The following is a 17,419-nucleotide window of genomic DNA, read 5'->3' as shown; positions in this document are numbered from 1 at the left end:
AAATACAGCTCCAAACTAGTTTCTTACATGTGATTGATAGATTCACAAATACATCCCCACATATACGACCAATTACACCGCACGGGAATTAAGTAATGTAATTTCCGGTTGTCTAAATTTCTGGTTCGGAGATATGAACAGGCACTTTATTTCCAGCTCATTGTACAAACAAGTGCTACACACCGGGCATCTTGTCTACGTCCAATCGACCAAGATTTAGGAAAACGCATACAAAGGTAACGAATTAAGGGAAATACATGTCCAACGTCAGCTGAAAGCACGCACTGAGAATAGAGATAACTGGAGTATGTACGGCCTCTGATAATTGAGACGTGAGGAATTCCAAACCTTAATGGCCGAAACAGTCTGCGTGGAGCTCCCCCAATACGTCTTGCTAACAGGGTATAAAGGTCGGTAATAAGTCAGGAGAAATGGGCGATTAGCTGTCCAGATTATGCTGAATCGCAGCCGGACAGCAAGGTCACACGCAGCCACGCAAGGTAATGCTAGCCCCTGGGGCAGAAAATATATTCACGCCATTATCCCCCCCCCCCATCGGCAGCTGGTGGAATTACCTGACATTCATGTTCGCCGACGATGAAGAATAAAACAACACATTTGTGTTATCAAGACTATTTGAACTAATGACTTTATGAATGGTTTATTGAAAATATGGATTACTCGCAGCCTATTGGCTAAATTGCTGACTCATTGCAATTATCAAAATTCGTTATGAAATAAAACATGACATCGTTATTATCATAAAAGACTGTGAGAAACATTTTGACATTCGAAATTCTTTGATCGAACTAGCATAGATGTGTGCAATATGTTGCTACATTGGAATAACAGCAATTTATGTCCGATATCAAACCACATTCGAAGCAGTACTTATCAAGGCTTGCGATAATGATGTGTCCTCACGTTTTGTATCAGAGGGCAGAAATAAGGAAAACAGAAATCCCTCTACATGCACATCAGGAGCTCTTAAGATCAAGGCAGACGAATAGACATATCACCAACAGCTACATCGTTTGTCAACTAACATACTACGGTCTGGAATGCAATAAAAAGTAAGTTCGTTCCTTCTTGTAGTAAGTCATACAGCTATTTGAATAACACCTGAAGCACCTTCTATACCGAACGTTCCTATAACACTCCTGCTGTTTCCTGCAGGTTCACACTCAGCATCGTAAAGTGGCGCGTACGTAAGAGCTGACCTTTCCCAGACGGCAGTTATTTCCTGTAAGAATCTAATACCTCGCGCTGAGGCGAAACGCCCCGAGTCGTGTTTCAGAGACGGCGCTTATTTTCAGGCTCCCGGCAGGTACGCCCAAGAGTAGGTGAGAGCCTAGGAGCATAATCAATCAGCGGGAACGCAGGGGTGTCAAAAATGTCAGTTTGTTTGGGGAAACCCTGTCGTCGTTTGGACAGCAAGGTAAAGATGGCCATGATTTATAACTTAACGGATTATGTATGAAGTGGCTTGCCTTTTTCTCACACGTTGATGAGCTCATTGGGGAATTGACCACACTGTAGAGACTGAAATTATTAATGCATGACAAACAACACCTCTGTTTATAACCATATGCAGTCTTATGATACCTTGACCAATCAAACGTATTGATCGTTGGCGTACTTAAAAGTGCAGACATGTCCTAACTTTACTGTCATGCAAAACGAAAGGTTGACCTAATTAGAGTTGCATTTCTTGATAAAAGGCGTATTGATTGCTGTGGAAATTAAAAGTAAGGACGTGGCCTACATGGGCCGTGTACCTACTTTAAAAACGATCAGACGTGACGTGCATGTACCTTTAGGAGTTCTACAGCGGGCAATTTTCCTTCATCTCATCAAAGTTTGAGATTCCAATCTCGCCCCGACCCTCCGATGATTTGATTCGTATGCCCGCCAATCTGCTTGTCTTGCGTAATAATTATATAATGGTTATAGAATTGAACTAAATGTAAAAAATATTGAGATGGAGAATGGTTTGGAGCAAACAAATAAGCATCCGGAAATTATTACGACAACTCTCATTATGTTCACCTACAAAACAAAATACCAGCCACAAATCTAATTAAAATTCTATAACATTTTCATGGAAACTTTCGCACGCTTCCAGGGTGACAAGTACAGGGCGACCTTAATTGCATATTGATTTAGATATAACGCAATTGGTCAGAATAGGAAGGTCTGGACACCGACCAATCACAAAATGTTTTCTTATTCTTTATCATACCCTAATATACTCATATTCATATCTGAATCCTGCATATTGCAATGTATTTGCAGCCACGCAATTTAGTACGATAAATCACTCGCCCATACAAAATTTCTAAAAAGAGCATATCATACCTCTTTTGGACGTACCACATCGTTCTGCATTTATTCAATGGTATTCATCCAAGTAAAAATGTGCCAGTTTTGATGTGTACTCGTATTGACCAGCTCCACTGACTTTTCGGAGACTTGCCATCCGCTATCCACTTTAAACAGCCCACTTGGCCAGTCTGCAAAACCTATGCATCATTTTCATCTTTCTACAGATCATCGTCTTTCCATTCGCACACTCGCACACACACACACACACACACACACACACACACACACACACACACACACACAAATACACACACACACACAAATACACACACACTCGTGTCTATGTATGTTAACATTTCTGAGTAATGTGTCTCAGCCCACTCCATTGAATTAGAAAATCCTGGTCTCCAATGACTAACCTGTGACTTCATACCATATTTCATCCCGCTTGAGCAGTATTCATAACCTTATTTGAGCAACATGCCTTCATGGATGACATTTAATTTCTCCAAGAATGTTTAAGTCGTAACTACAGATCATCAGTCACTGCATCCCGCACATATGATTATCTACTCATTATTTCTGTTGCTACGGAGCTGCACCCGCACAACTTACGCACTGGGAATCTAAGATACGAGATAAGAAATGATTTAGTTAATAGGAAACGTCACTAATTGATCCCCAAAACCCAGCGCGCGTCAACGAACCAGCTTAACATGTTCAACTACATGAGCTGCCATATCAATAACGGGTTTATGTTTATAATTAGCTCTTAGTCACTCGTATGTTTTGGCATCAGAATAGAAAAAAAATTAATTGGAAAATGGCACGATAATCATCATTGAGACTAGTGGATTAATGCATTGGTACGAAAAACAGGAATCCAATTAAATCTTGTAGGAAGTTTTGTGCCGCGAAGTCCCATGTGTCTCCTGTGTGAAGAAAGTTATTTTCTTCTAATGGAGTATGTTACATTCAGGACGGCACTAAGATGCCTGAGGACAGAATTGCTGTCATATACTAGTATATAAGCTATGTCTCATACGTAGGAGTAGAAAGTTAATTAACTCATTAACACCTTACCCGGATACAAACACAAAAGACCCACATATGGCATACAACGAATCAATTATTTTGCTCACTCCAGCGCAATATAGTATTGACCGTAAGCTCAAGATTGTTGTGACAAATCAACGGACAGTTCATACATTTTCATCCCATATTAACCTTGCTTGATTCAAGAAAACTTTTTTACTTCATCGTTTATCAGTCTAAAAATGAATCAACAGAAAGTTGTGTATGTGCCTATCCCGTTAGCTGTAGCTGTCATTGCTGCAACACCTACATAGATTTGCACCCTTCTTTTCACTTACGGAAATAGGTTTAATCCCATTCGATCCCTCACTACATATACAGAGATGGGATGGCCCATACTGAACATGGGGATAATCCTTGTCCTTTGCCGCCTCTGACCGGCAGGATACTTTTATTGATATACATCGTACCATCAAGACGGCCGCACTTAGCAGCCTGCCCCCTGATACCCGGAGTTCCGGCCTGCCGGATAAGCCCCTTTCGGTGACGTGATTTCTCTCGTATCTTTACGATACTGTTTTGTGGCTGCCGGGGGAATGGACATTAAACGTTGTCTCCGAAGTCATCATTCCGTATAGAAATTGATCTCCCTCTCCGTTCTAGTTTATGGACGTATGGACAATAATTCACCCTTGGGGCGTTCCAAGTGGAAGAAACGCAGCGCACTCCCCTGGGCGCTTTACCCCAGCAAGAGGGGTGTTGCCCAGTACCAAATCAAGATGAAGATCAAGAAACAAAACGTCAAAGACTTTTATTACATAAAGATAATCACTGAACTCCCTACCAGTGAAAATGATGCAAGCTCATGGACCCAATAATTACTGACGGGCATGCTTAAGCAACTATTACCTCCACTGGCCATGCTCATCAGCAATGTGACTGGTACAACAAAGAATCTGATAAATCGAGAACACCCCCAAGGTGACCAGGGGTTGCAGCGACAACGAATCAATCACAAGCTATATTCAAGGAACCTTTGTGGTAACATTGATATGTGTATTTTGTTTCCAGGTTTCGATAAGTACTTCACCTCTCTGAATCCTAAGAACAACAACAGAAATGCGTGGTTCACAGAATTCTGGGAGGAAACCTTCTACTGTAAATATAACATGATGGACGCCCGTGATGGCGTGCGGCAATGCAGTGGTGAGCGTTGATTCATTCATCTACTTATCATCTCGCAATAATGTTTATAATTATGTAGGCAGCTACACAGGTCACTCATATACTCGCTGTATGTCACAAACAGACACAGCAAATCTGGACGGGAGAATCATTTGATAGCGTAGATTGTTGTCTGTCTTGCCAATCAACATCTGATCATGCTAAAATTAACATTAAAAGACGCCATGACTAAGCCTATAAGACCTATGCAGGTCTGCACAGGTGATCTACGACAGAATGAAATCGTAGCGGTGCTAGTGGGGCTTCAAATGATCCTTTTAGAAGTCATTTGCAGAACACTTTGGTTTATAAGATTCGTTCTAATGGTTGAAGTAAGTTACGATGCCTTCATAATGACCTCAAAATTTATAGTAGCAAAGAAGCATTCCCAGTTATACATCTAATTGTGCAAAATGGTGCAGGGTTCGAGTTCATGCGTAGGCGTTGTTAGGTTGCCGTTGCAGCTGAAAAGTTGCTCAAAGTCAAAGAAAGTTGGAAAAGAAAATATACTGCAGGTCTCCGCGCCCCTGATTGGCCTCCAGGGATGGATCCAGGCGGCGGGAACCAGCTGGTTCGGCACGCAGGGGGAGGAATTTCCGTTCGGCACGCTGGAGCAGAAAATTGCTCATTAGAACGGGGCGTATCATTAAGAGGACTGGATCTTTCATTCCGCCTTGAGCTGGAGGCGCTAGGCTCTACTCTTCCAGATGAATGTTTCCTCGAGGGTTTTTACTAGCGGGTGGAATGAAGCAGAGGACGGAAAGTCCAAGGGTTTATCTATGTAACACAGGCAAACCGCATATTGGCTGGTTGCCTGTTGAGTAATGTGCGGATTACTTTCTACAAAGAAATCACACATGTATTTAGTATATTCAACCTTTAGTGTCTAATGTGATCGTATTCAGTGTCTTTACTCGGCTGATTGACCTTTAGCATGCTACATTAACGGTGTAATTGTAGAAGTTAGCAGATGTGCCCCAAACCGTAGCATGCTGGAGGTTAAATGTAGCCACCATAAACATCCATGTCCTTTCTTGTTTATCACACAGGTCGCGAAATGTTAGGCAGAGATGAAAGTAGAGGTAGCAGATACCTGCAGGAAGACAAGGTCCAGTTCGTAATAGACGCCGTTTATGCCTTGGCTATTGCTTTCGACAGAATGCACAAGGAGATCTGCGGCCCCGCCTTCGCTACTCAAATCTGCAGCGAGCTCAGGGACATCGATGGAGAGCTGCTGCTGTCCTACATTAGAAATGTTTCGTTCCATGGTAAGAAGTGGCATTTGTATGTCACAAACTGCGAATCGAAGCAGAAAGACATGTATAATATGTACAATAAAGGTATTCACAGACACGAGTAAAGTAATCATTGACTTAATCTTATCTTCCACACAAGGGCTTAAAGTCAAAACTCAATACGACCTGATTACCTAAGTGTGATCATCTGTATCTGTATCTGTATAGCCGGTATAACCGCCCTTCGGCGTAACACACCATACATGTGGTCTGGATAGGCATGCTGCAAAATCCATGAAGGATGAGAAAATGTAGTAGGAGTAGATAGAGGTCGAGCGTATTTTTGTGTGCCCCCATCCGTTGTCGATTTCCTTTTCATTACGCAGGGGATTCCTCTTGTCTAATGCCATTTATCTCCCTTGCAGGTGCCAGTGGTGACCTGATTTACTTTGACGACAATGGAGATGCACCAGGAAGATACGATATCGTCCAATTTCAAAAGTTAAATGGCAGGTAAGAACGGGGTATGGAATGTTCATCAGTACACAGATTAGTCATATGTCAAGAGTTGGAAAACTGCTACTGGAAAACAAACCGTTGATAATTCTGGTTTTACTTGACGTGAGTTTGCTTGTTTGTTAAATAAACATGGCATCTGTCATAAAGATTTCTTTTTCGTTTGATGACGTTTATCTAATTTCTTTTTGCAGCTTTGACTATGTGCCCGTTGGAGACTGGAACGGGACCTTGAGGCTGACAGGGACGTGGTCCTTCCCGGGGGTCCAGCGCGGGCAGGTCCCCCAGTCCGTGTGCAGCCAACCCTGCGGACCCGCCGAGAAAAAACTCAAACCCGAGAAAGGCAATGCGTGCTGCTGGCACTGTGTAAAATGTGACGCTTACCAATATCTGCTAGACGAAAACACGTGTCGAGACTGTGGAAAGACGAGGAAACCTAACTCCACCCAGACAGGCTGTGTGCAACTGGACGTCAGATACCTGCGGTGGGATTCTGCTTGGGCCATATTCCCGGTGTGCTTTTCCACTCTGGGCATTGCAGCAGCCATATTCGTCATCACTGTTTTTCTGAGATTTCAGGAAACCCCAATTATCAAGGCGTGTGGAAGAGAGCTAAGCTACATGATCCTGTCTGGTATTCTTCTGGTGTATAGTGTAACTTTCCTACTTGTGGAGAAACCGTCAGCAGCCGTGTGCGCAATACGCAGGCTAGGACTGGGCCTGGGACTAACTCTTTGCTACGCAGCACTGCTTACCAAAACGAACCGCATTTACAGAATTTTCAAGCTGGGAAAATCGACACCGAAGAAGCCAAAATATATCAGTCCAAACTCTCAAGTTTTTATCTGTCTGGGGCTGGTAGGGGTGCAGATGTTAGGCATGATTGCGTGGCTCATAGCACAGCCACCGTCCAGTAAAGTGGAGTGGTTCAGACCACGTGATCCGCAGTTTGCTACAGGGATGCTGTTGTGTGGGACCAGTGATGTGTCCTTCATCTCCTCCCTCTGCTACAGCATGGTCCTGGTAGTCATGTCAACAATATACGCCGTAAAGACGCGACACATCCCAGATAACTTCAACGAGACCAAACACATAGGGTTCGCCGTGTACACCACCTGCATCATCTGGCTGGCCTTCATCCCCATCTTCTTTGGCACATCACAAGTCGTCAATAAGGTAACCACTCAAACTTACGTTAGCATCAGCTAAGGGATTTATAAGAGAGATGGGTCCTATAGCTTAACCAACTACTCTTGATACTCTATTTGCTGTGCTTAGATATGGGACTTTCCAGAGTAAGCCCAAAGTATCGGCAATCTTTAGCAACTTCGTTTACTAAAACTAACATTGCATTGAGGCCTCATCAGTGCCGATCGTGATAACACACTGTGCGCTGGCCAAAGACTTACTTGTGAGAAAATGCACGGAGAATTGGAAGCTATGACGCACAACACGGATCAACACGTTAGAGGGCAGCAAAAGCAATTGCCACCCCCCCCCCCCCCAAGGGTGGTATTAGGGTTGCTTTATCTTGGCCCGTTCTTTAGCGTGAGAAGTCTCCTGGGTTGAAATAACTCCAGCTAGATGAAGAAAAATATGGAGCAAACAAAGTTCGAATAATGAGGCCATCTGAGGGCGAGTGTAACTCGACAGTCTCACAGAACTCACACAAATCTCACGTAACTGTATCTAAAGAAGAATGCATACTTTAAAAATTAATGTCGCCGTTGATTCCAATAAAGGTATCGTAGTCAACAGTTGGATCATGATATTGCTTCCAAGCTACATATTTTTATAGATGAATAGTCAAATATCTGGAAGTTTGATCGTCACAATGTCTAGCTTTGTCCGATGGTGTACCCATTAGATCGGTTGCTGCTAAACTGAGCCCGGCCATTGGGCTGTGAAAGTTAATTCAAAGGGTGAATGAGAGCTATGCTTTATGCAGACTGCGACGTCAGAAATAGAAGAATTGATTACTGCGTTGGCGTTGAATTAAGGTTTAAAAACACATTTCTATCAGCACTTTTACACGTATTGTATTAGCGCTATATAGCACGATGTCGAGGCATTCCGTCTTGTTGCTAATGGCATCACCTTTTAGATAATCACATTACCGACTAATGTCGCCAAGCCTAATCAGCGACTAACATTGCAACAACGTGATTAAAGGCTTAAGTGAAGACGTTTGTGCCATGCAAAAAACCTCTGCCTGTCTAAAATGTGTTGCCAATATGTACTAAATGAAATTGGCCATTCATTACGTTTCTGCGCCAGGCGTTGATCTGCCTGAAGTTCCGAGGTCAGACATTTAAGCTCCATAACTTTGATTTGCTAATTCATATTGATTGCCGTTAGCATGACCTTTAACTATCATCATTATCATCATCATTGTTTTGACTACTCAACCGTCAAATATCATTTTCTATTTGTTTCTCCGGCATAATCGGGGAAACATGATATCTTCATAGTACAGACTTATGTTTCTTTCGCCTTGTTGATCAACGATTGCAAAATCCGTAAGCGCAAGCCCTTTTGTAGTACTCCACATACAGACTTCTGTATTTTGTATGCTTCATACGCTCTGACTGATAATGTTCATTTTCAATCCGTAAACTTCCAAACTGCTAAACGCACTCACACACACTTCAGGAGTCTTAGCGTGTTCGCTTACGGCTACCATTTATTAGTTACGAACGCTTAACCGCCCTGATTCGTAGGCGGCAGTCCGCCTACTTTGCCCCAGACTGAGTTAAGTCTGCGTTCATGGGAACAGAGGATGATTACTGGTAATCCTGATTTATGAATGTGTGGGCGGTACTTTCAATGAACCCGTAAAGGTTGCTCATTCCGCATGGAAATTGGACGAGCATTCGACAGGAATAAGGTGTTGACTTGGAGAGAGTTTGCACTTCCTGAACGTTTGGCTGAACACAGCTCAGCCAGTCGGAACGCGGAGGCAGACAACTAATAATCTTTGGAACGTCAGACTTCTGTAGGGCGTTGTACACACAATAAAGCACAGGATGATAGAGTATCACGGCATTGTATCAGCATGGTCCGAGAATCCTCTACGAATATCACGCGTATGCGATGGGACTAGGCTTTTAGTTTGAATGTTTTGTTTGGTAGGAGACGCATACGCCGGGGGCATATTAAGATTCTTTCCCTGTAGGCTTTATTCAATGCTGGCCGGCTATATTTACAGAGGGCTGTTTTATCAATCATCAAATGTTAATGATTACCACACCCTATAGACCTAACGAATATTACAAAGCACGTAGAGGGACAATGTGCCTGTACCCTCCCCTCTGAGACCGGCTCTGGTTAAGCGGACTGCAATGATCAGCCCATACATTACACCGGACCAACCCCCGGCATGGACGCACACTTCCCACCACCTGTGCCGTGCGATATACTTCTTAACGTCTCCCTTTTGGCCCTTTTCTCTTTAGTAAACTACAGGCAATTGCACGTGATGAATGGTTCCCAGCGCCGGTCGGTAATTGGCCGACAGTAAGCCCCGGCGCGCTCTGCAACACGATATCTCATAGGCTTTTTGTAAAGAACTTGCTATCAAGTACGCTTCCGTCTATCTCTGTAATCCCGCGGATGGACGCACGACTTAAGTTACTTACCATACAGCAGCATGAGTGTCCATGTAGCCGATGTACCCACCTACACACTCTGGACATTAGGATTAAAGCCTAAGTGGAAAATGAATTACGCCCCTGGAATATTTTGTAGACGATTTGAAGTGTAATGTTTAGGGCTACTGGTGACAGCACTGAGTATGGCGACTACGTTTTGACAAATGTAGGGGGCCTCATTACGAACATCACAAGGCCTACACCGATGGTTTTCCATCTTCTTTGATATTATTGTGTTCCACATTGAGAACGGGCTCGGGGATCCAGTAAACCAAGCGATGATTGTGACTTTTTTTACAGACAACAAATGTTCCTGCAATGAACATTTCAGATGCCAATTAAATATGAATTATTAGAAGTTATACCACAACGTTGATCTGTCTGAAACCTGCTATTTTTGGAAATCCAAAGCTCCACTGTTGAAAATAAGATAGACAACACCATCAATCACAGAAACTTCGTATTGCACAGGGCACATTCCTGATTGCTTGTTCCGCGACTAAGGACGCCAGTTGGGATTCATATCAACTCAGGCGTACACCATAGATCACATGCAGAATCACACTTCAGTTCGACGACTATATATCTCTGCCATTTATTACACAGTTCGACGACTATAGAGTCCATTCCAAGTCACCAAGAGGGTTTTATAATGATATTTGTAATAATTTAGAAAAAGTTCTAATAAAAGAATATCTGACTGACAATAGTTCAAAATTTTTCTAAAAGATTGAATATAAAAATATGAATTTATTGGAAGTCGATTAGATAATTTAGAAATATTTTGAAAGGAACCGCACAAAAATCTCTTTATTTAGAATAATTTCTAAACATCAATGTGATTCTTTCACTTTGAGAAATATTTACAAAAAATGGAAGAAAATGGTTAACAATGGTAGAATGGTGATTGCCCCCATAAAAGTAGGTGCTAATCCGGCTCTTCTGTCTGCTTTTGTGCATCTTAAGACCTCACTGCGGGACACTGTTGAGTCCTTTGCGGAAAATATTCTTCCCTATACTTCGCAAGGATGTGTGAATTGCTTTCTTCCCAGCCCTCTGACCTACTTATAAAGATATTTCAAATAATGGTAAAAAATGGTAGGAAATTGTAAATAATGGTAAATTATGGTAGAATGCCCTTACCATTACTTAGAAACTGTTAGAAATATCATATTCCATATGATGAATATTTCTAAAGTTTTAGAAAACAGGAGAAATATTTATAAATTTGAGATCACATTCAAAATATTTCTAAATTATGAAATCTCTCACACAAATAATCACAATAGATTGAAAACATTTGTAAATTAGGACAATAACAACCCTCTTGGTGACTTGGAATGGACTCTATATCTCTGCCATTTATTACACTGATCTGTCTATGGGGAACGACTGGCCTTGGCGCCTGGACTTCTCACTTTTTTTAGTCTTCCGAGAAAAACTGTGGTGTTCAGCATCAAGGCTTGAACAGTACGTCCTGGTACCATGGTTCACTTTATCTCAATCTAATGATGAATGTGGCATTCAGAACACGAGATCAACACAACTGCAGCTTCTACGAGAGCTGTCGGAAGGGCATTCATATCTCACTTCCTTGACACAAGACCTAACCACCTAATTATAACTAAAATCACGAAAGGTCCTTCATACACACATCCTACAGATTCATCTATGTTCCACGAAATCGCGTTAGAGACCACACAATCACTTTGCCAGAGGTGATTGTGTTACCGCCTCCCATGCTAGTAGACCAGAGTGGTAAGAAGTTAATGGCAAAACCCATTAGGTGCCCTTTGCAATATAAGGCAGCACCTACTTAACACCACTCAAGAGCTAGACCCCTGAGCAGTATTTCAGCGCAGTATATTAGACGAAATATTCCACTTTTCCCGTAAAATCCATGCACTATAATATGAAAAGGGCAGCCGGGATCACGCCAGTATGTCCCTTGACTTCATCAGCTCATAAATAGCATGTTATTGTGCACGCACTCCGTCTCTGGGCTCTTTAAATACCTCATGATGTACCAGTCTTGTGATACCGTGTGGTGATCTCTCGGCGCGCAAATCACCAAGCATTACTTCTGTAAATACTATCTCCGCCATCTCTTAGACAGAGAAGGGTAAAGCCATGAAGGATCAACTTGCTTCAGGCATGAAGCTCTCCCTGTGGAATTAGAAATAGGTTGTGCCCATTGTGTCAACTCTGTATGGGTTCGTCAAATAAATCTACCGGGTGGGAGAAAGGTACTTTGGGACCATTTACCAACAAGTAGACAATATTTCTTGAACAGCGGTACGGCTTCAGCCTCAAACGTTTCCTTTAAAACCCTACTTTTTTTCTCCACTCCATTTTCAGATTGACACATGTATGTACATATTTCACAAAACATTGCTGGAAGAGGACTGATCCTTTTTAACCTATTCTCCATATACAGGAAGAGATCCAGTTCATGGCACTGTCGGTGTCTCTGAGCCTGAGCGCAACAGTCCTTCTCTGCTGCTTGTTTGCACCCAAGTTGTACATAGTCCTTCTGCATCCGGAGATGAACGTACGACCCCGACGTGTCTCCAAGCAGGAGGCCATGGTCCAACAGGCTGTGGCCAAGTGGAGAAAGGCCGTAGAGGCCCGTAAGACATCCATAGGTGCATCGTAGTCGTTTTATGTTCTGCGGTAGTATAGGTTAAATGTTTGCCCATCGTGCCGTATTGCCATTCATGTTAAGCATGTGTGGTTGCACTTTGGTGCTCGTCATCTGAATGCATCACCCCATCCTTCATCCATGCACGGTTTGCAGAATGCTACCTGAGTTCATACGAAGGCCATGGCTGTTTATAGCACTTTACAAGGCATGGGGAAACTTGGTGGTTTACATAGTGAAACGTTTGAAGCATTTGGTGGTATTGTCAACAAATGCACATCAGCTAACTTGTATAATGTGTTTTGCTAAAAGAAAAGTCTGAAAAGTCTGATCTAAAAATTTGGCTACCCCAAAACCATAACATACTTGAGTACTTTTTAACATATCACTGCAGACGGGCTTCCTAACATGTAGATCAAGATTTATTCGCCCTCAGCAGAAGTTTAAGATGTTTTTTTTGTACCCGAATCCAAAGCTGATGGCTTACCAATGGGACTTTAACACATTAAGGTATAGTGCATTGCCAACATCACAGAAAAAAAGGAAGCCTAATCAGGCATGACGACACCCATGATGTAATTTTCAAATAACAAGTTGAAATTGCTACGTTGGCTGTCCGCTACGTACTACTCAAATGTTAAAATACACATTTATGGGCTTATGTTACATCTACGATTCTGATCTAACGAATGATTTACATGTAACGTTTAGCAGATCCCAACGAAACTGCAGAGACCTTGACCACCGTGTTGTCTTCAAACGAGGCTCTAGTCAGCACCAAGGACCCAAACGGTCACCGGGTGAAGTGGAGATCCGACCTGCTGGATGGTGCCAAAGACGACTACCGAGGGGACGCAGAGGGGGAGGAAGCTGCGGAAACGGAGGCCGCCATCAAGTGGAGAAAACCCCACGGCCACCTTTTCAGACTAGACGGACATGAAGACTCACAGATACTATTGCGGTCATCTTCGGTTGGACAGGTCAGTCCGGCCAAGGCAAGATGGCGCAAAGTTGCGGCTCTCGCTCTTGCCAAGCAGCGAGCGGGTGAACTCGGAAGAAGCTCGTCGGGGAATCATCTAAAAGAAGGTGTAAAAATAAACGAAAACCAGAACCAGATTTTCCCCCCAGACGGAGAAACGAAGCTAACAGGACAGCTGAGTCGTTCGCCATATTCCCGGGACAATCTCCCGACACGGGGAATCCTCACCAATAGAAATACAAACGGTAAAGAACTGGAGAATGCCGGCAAACATAACTCTCTCAGAAGAGGGTCATTACAACCAGAAGATATGCGTGTCAAAAGAAATATTACTTCAGATAAGAGTAGCGAATCTGTCCATAGCATTGGGAACAAGTGGAGAAGGGGTTCAATGCATGTGACGACACTGGAGGAAAAGAAAGAACCAGTGCCGGAGCCAGCTCCACAGCCTAAAAAACCCGAGCTGCTGCGGAAACAGTCGTCTCTTGATGACGACAGCAGAGTAAGACGTGCCAAAGAAAGCTTTGCCGGCTGGAGAAAAAAGTCTCTGTCGGAGGATAGCCCGATAGTGAACCCGATAGTGAAGCAGATAGTGAACAAGAATCCTGCTCCTAAGGAGAAAAAAGAGAGTAATGTTCCAGATAATTTACCCGCCTGGGCGGCGGCTGCTAGATGGAGGAAAACTGCCTCCTCTAGCAAACTGTTGGCACAAAGGACAGCCGAGCGGCCGAAGAAGGCCACACCTTATCCTGAAACGTCATCAACACAGACGACGGGCAATCGAGAAAACTCAAACATTCTGAAGAAAACAGATAACCCCTCGAATATAACCAACCCAACAGACATCCGGGAGGGGCCTTTTGGATTTCTCCAGGACAAAAACTCTAATTATCAAAACCCAGTGCCCATACAACCACGGGTTCGAAACCCACATATGCCTCATAATCCTCATCCAAGCAATCCGACTACCCTTGGGAACAAAAGGTCGTCTAAGGAGATTCAGGATGAGAGCCCCACATCACCAAAGACAGAGCTACCGGGAATTGCTTTGATGGCAATAGCAAGATGGAAACAGGCGGCAGAGGCAACAAGGAAAGCGAAGGAGAAGGCAATCGGTGAGTTGTAGTGGCCAAACCACAGTGTGACCTACCTTGAGGCAAAGCTAGATCACGTACCAGAGTAAAGTTCCTCACACTAAGCAAACAAATCCTATATTCATGATGAATTTCAACGCAAACGATACGTCAAATATTGATGTCAAATTGTATCAACGTGATACATGTCGTGTCATTAAAAATCTTCTAGCAATCTTCGTCAGCCCTGTTTCCTCTGTACAATTTGGCATTTATTCCTGAATCTTAACCTACAGGAAATGTCGAAGGAGTGTTAGGAAATATCTTCCAAAGCGAAGAAGAGGAGGCCGCCGCACAAAACTCTGCTGTTCAGAATCAGCGAGCAGCAAAACGTGACAAGGGTGAGTATGTGGGGTCAGGATCTTGATAGGAAATTCATTATAGAAATTGTCACTATCGGCCTGGAAGTTTTTCAAGGTAGGAAAGATGGCTCTGCATTATTTCTATTCTCTATTCAATATTGAAACCGTTTAAAGCACTTATATCTATCACCACGGCCCCTCTAATATGGATTGTTTTATTTGGCTATGCAGCGTTCTCCAATGGCGGAGTGTCCGTTAAAACAAAGGATACGTCGGTTCGAGTAGGAATCCCGGCCAGTGAACACCCACCGAGCCACGTCTGACAGGAGCCGACGCCTTGCTTTACCGTAGAGCAAGAGCTAGACAGACTATTAGATACTCCGGTAGAGGAACTGTTGCCTATTTCGTCGCCATCTTGTCATTGCCAAACCTTTCAGTGGCAAATCGTCCGATATTGTCGTGAATATATACGTGAATGTGCACAGCTAGCGCGGAAAGGACGTTTGTTGTGTCTTATTTGTTGATCAGGCGTCTCGTATACTGAAGCATGTTGAAATCGTGAAAATGAGAGTATCTACCGTCTAGATATACGTTTTAAGGTTCGTGTTCGACGCTGTTTGCCAATGTTTCGATAACAGCTCTTAAAATCGTTCTGCTGCACCTCATAGGAAGCCAACGTTTGATTAAATCACACTAACATGTAGGCTATTGTGATGTCTGCAACTGTGGTAGAAACCCTCTATCGACTTTCGTAGGCATATTTTGAAATCTATGATAAAACAGGACACTGCCACTGCCAGATATTTTCGCAAGGGCTCGCTATTGACTTGTTAGATACGATCCAAAAACCACGTAGCGAGCTTGAACGATATTGCAGTAAGAATTGAATGTGCCGTTTGCGGACAAGAAATATCGTCTGATGTACATGGATTGGTGGCAGTGCTGTCATTGTTTTCAATTCACGTCACATCTTGGTAAGATATGTCGACGTACATGTAAATTGTGATTTTATCGGAGATATAAGCTACAGATCGTATGCTATGATGATATGTATACGTAAAAGATCTAGATACGTCTCGAAGAATCATTGTGTCATATAAGAGGCATATCTGGAATAGGAAGAATGCTAGGACCAACTATCTTTCTATGGTCGATGTACAGCCCTACGATAATTGCACTTGTGCCCAACTGTAACTGCAAGCCAGGTCGAGTGCTAGCATTCTTCCTCTTCCTTGTCACAAGTGTAATTGAGTGTCATTCTAGGAACGTTTGTACAATAGTAGCTGTGCTTCCACTTTCGTCAAACTTTTGTGACCCAAAATATTCAATGTCTGAAGGAATTGTATAAAGACTATAAAAAGGTGAAATGGCACAAGAGGTCACATTTTGAAAGAAACCGATTACGAAGTTGTCATTTAGTAGAATTGTTACCGTAATTTGAAAGTATTCTCCACAACTTATGATACAATTTAAGATGACTAGATTCTAACGTTAGGCCACAGCAAGTAACTTCTATGTATGACATCCCTGCAGCTGATTACTCCAAATCTAATGAAGTACCGAAGTAGTTTCACGTCTACAACTATACTCATGGCTACCTCACGGCATATCGTTCCATTTTGGGTAACGTTGCATGCATATTTTTGTAAAAAAAAAAAAGACGTGTTGACGGAGGGGAACAAATTCTTTTTCGAAATCAGGTAAAAATCAATTTGCGCGGATATTGATGTCATCCATACAGTTTACTTGCTGTGGCCTTACATTAATCATGGATCTTCTTGAATAAGCGTGTGGATCATTTAGAACCTAATCAAAAACAAAGAGTTCTTCTCGTCTCGATATAAATTCCTTGGTAAATATCGTATGATATGATACACGTCTAGATTTGACACATCCGTAGGTACTTGGAATGGGCCTTTCCCATAGTATTGGTTACTTTCTTAGATCAAAACAAAATGTATTGCATCTCCACGGCAAGTACCCAACTTAATTAGACCCTTGGGGTCCTACTTTATCGTCACGTAAATGGCAATGTTGCAAAAACAATGCTCAAGGACTGTTTCCGTGACGAAAGCACCTAGTGACCCGACCCTGTATCATTCGAAGGACACACCCTACAAATAGCTGAATCTGACACTGTCTCATTCGAATGGCAAACCCTTAAAATGTGTCATTTGAAAGACGTATCCTACGACTAGATGAATCCGGCATTATTTCATTTGAATGACACATTCTTCCATTAGCTGAATCTGACCCTGTGTCATTCGAATGGCACACCATACGAATAGTTGAATCTGAATGTGTATTATAGCTGAATCTGATCCTGTGTCATTTCAATGACACACCCTAGAAATAGCTGAATCTGACCCGGTGTCAATC

At 42.8% G+C, this 17,419-nt stretch overlaps 1 protein-coding gene across 3 annotated transcripts in view; it reads left to right on the top strand.

The window, feature by feature from the left end:
* LOC136435083 (metabotropic glutamate receptor 6-like) overlaps window positions 1-16,108 on the top strand; it is a 68,913-nt gene extending 52,805 nt beyond the window's left edge. Inside the window, exons 5-12 of one of the 3 annotated variants that reach the window (XM_066428284.1) lie at window positions 4,432-4,566; window positions 5,634-5,852; window positions 6,245-6,332; window positions 6,530-7,511; window positions 12,423-12,615; window positions 13,341-14,720; window positions 14,975-15,079; window positions 15,272-16,108. In XM_066428284.1, coding sequence (XP_066284381.1) covers window positions 4,432-4,566; window positions 5,634-5,852; window positions 6,245-6,332; window positions 6,530-7,511; window positions 12,423-12,615; window positions 13,341-14,720; window positions 14,975-15,079; window positions 15,272-15,363 — 3,194 coding nt within the window. In that variant the 3' untranslated portion in view covers window positions 15,364-16,108. Of the gene's footprint in view, window positions 1-4,431; window positions 4,567-5,633; window positions 5,853-6,244; window positions 6,333-6,529; window positions 7,512-12,422; window positions 12,631-13,337; window positions 14,721-14,974; window positions 15,080-15,271 lie in introns of all 3 variants that reach the window. The other 2 variants (XM_066428283.1, XM_066428282.1) reach the window with 2 other exon arrangements.
* Window positions 16,109-17,419: the final 1,311 nt, after the last annotated feature.

This window comes from Branchiostoma lanceolatum, chromosome 5 (genome assembly GCF_035083965.1).
Source record: "Branchiostoma lanceolatum isolate klBraLanc5 chromosome 5, klBraLanc5.hap2, whole genome shotgun sequence".
NCBI classification, from domain to species: Eukaryota; Metazoa; Chordata; class Leptocardii; order Amphioxiformes; family Branchiostomatidae; genus Branchiostoma; species Branchiostoma lanceolatum.
This window is presented reverse-complemented; position numbering and strand designations above follow the sequence as displayed.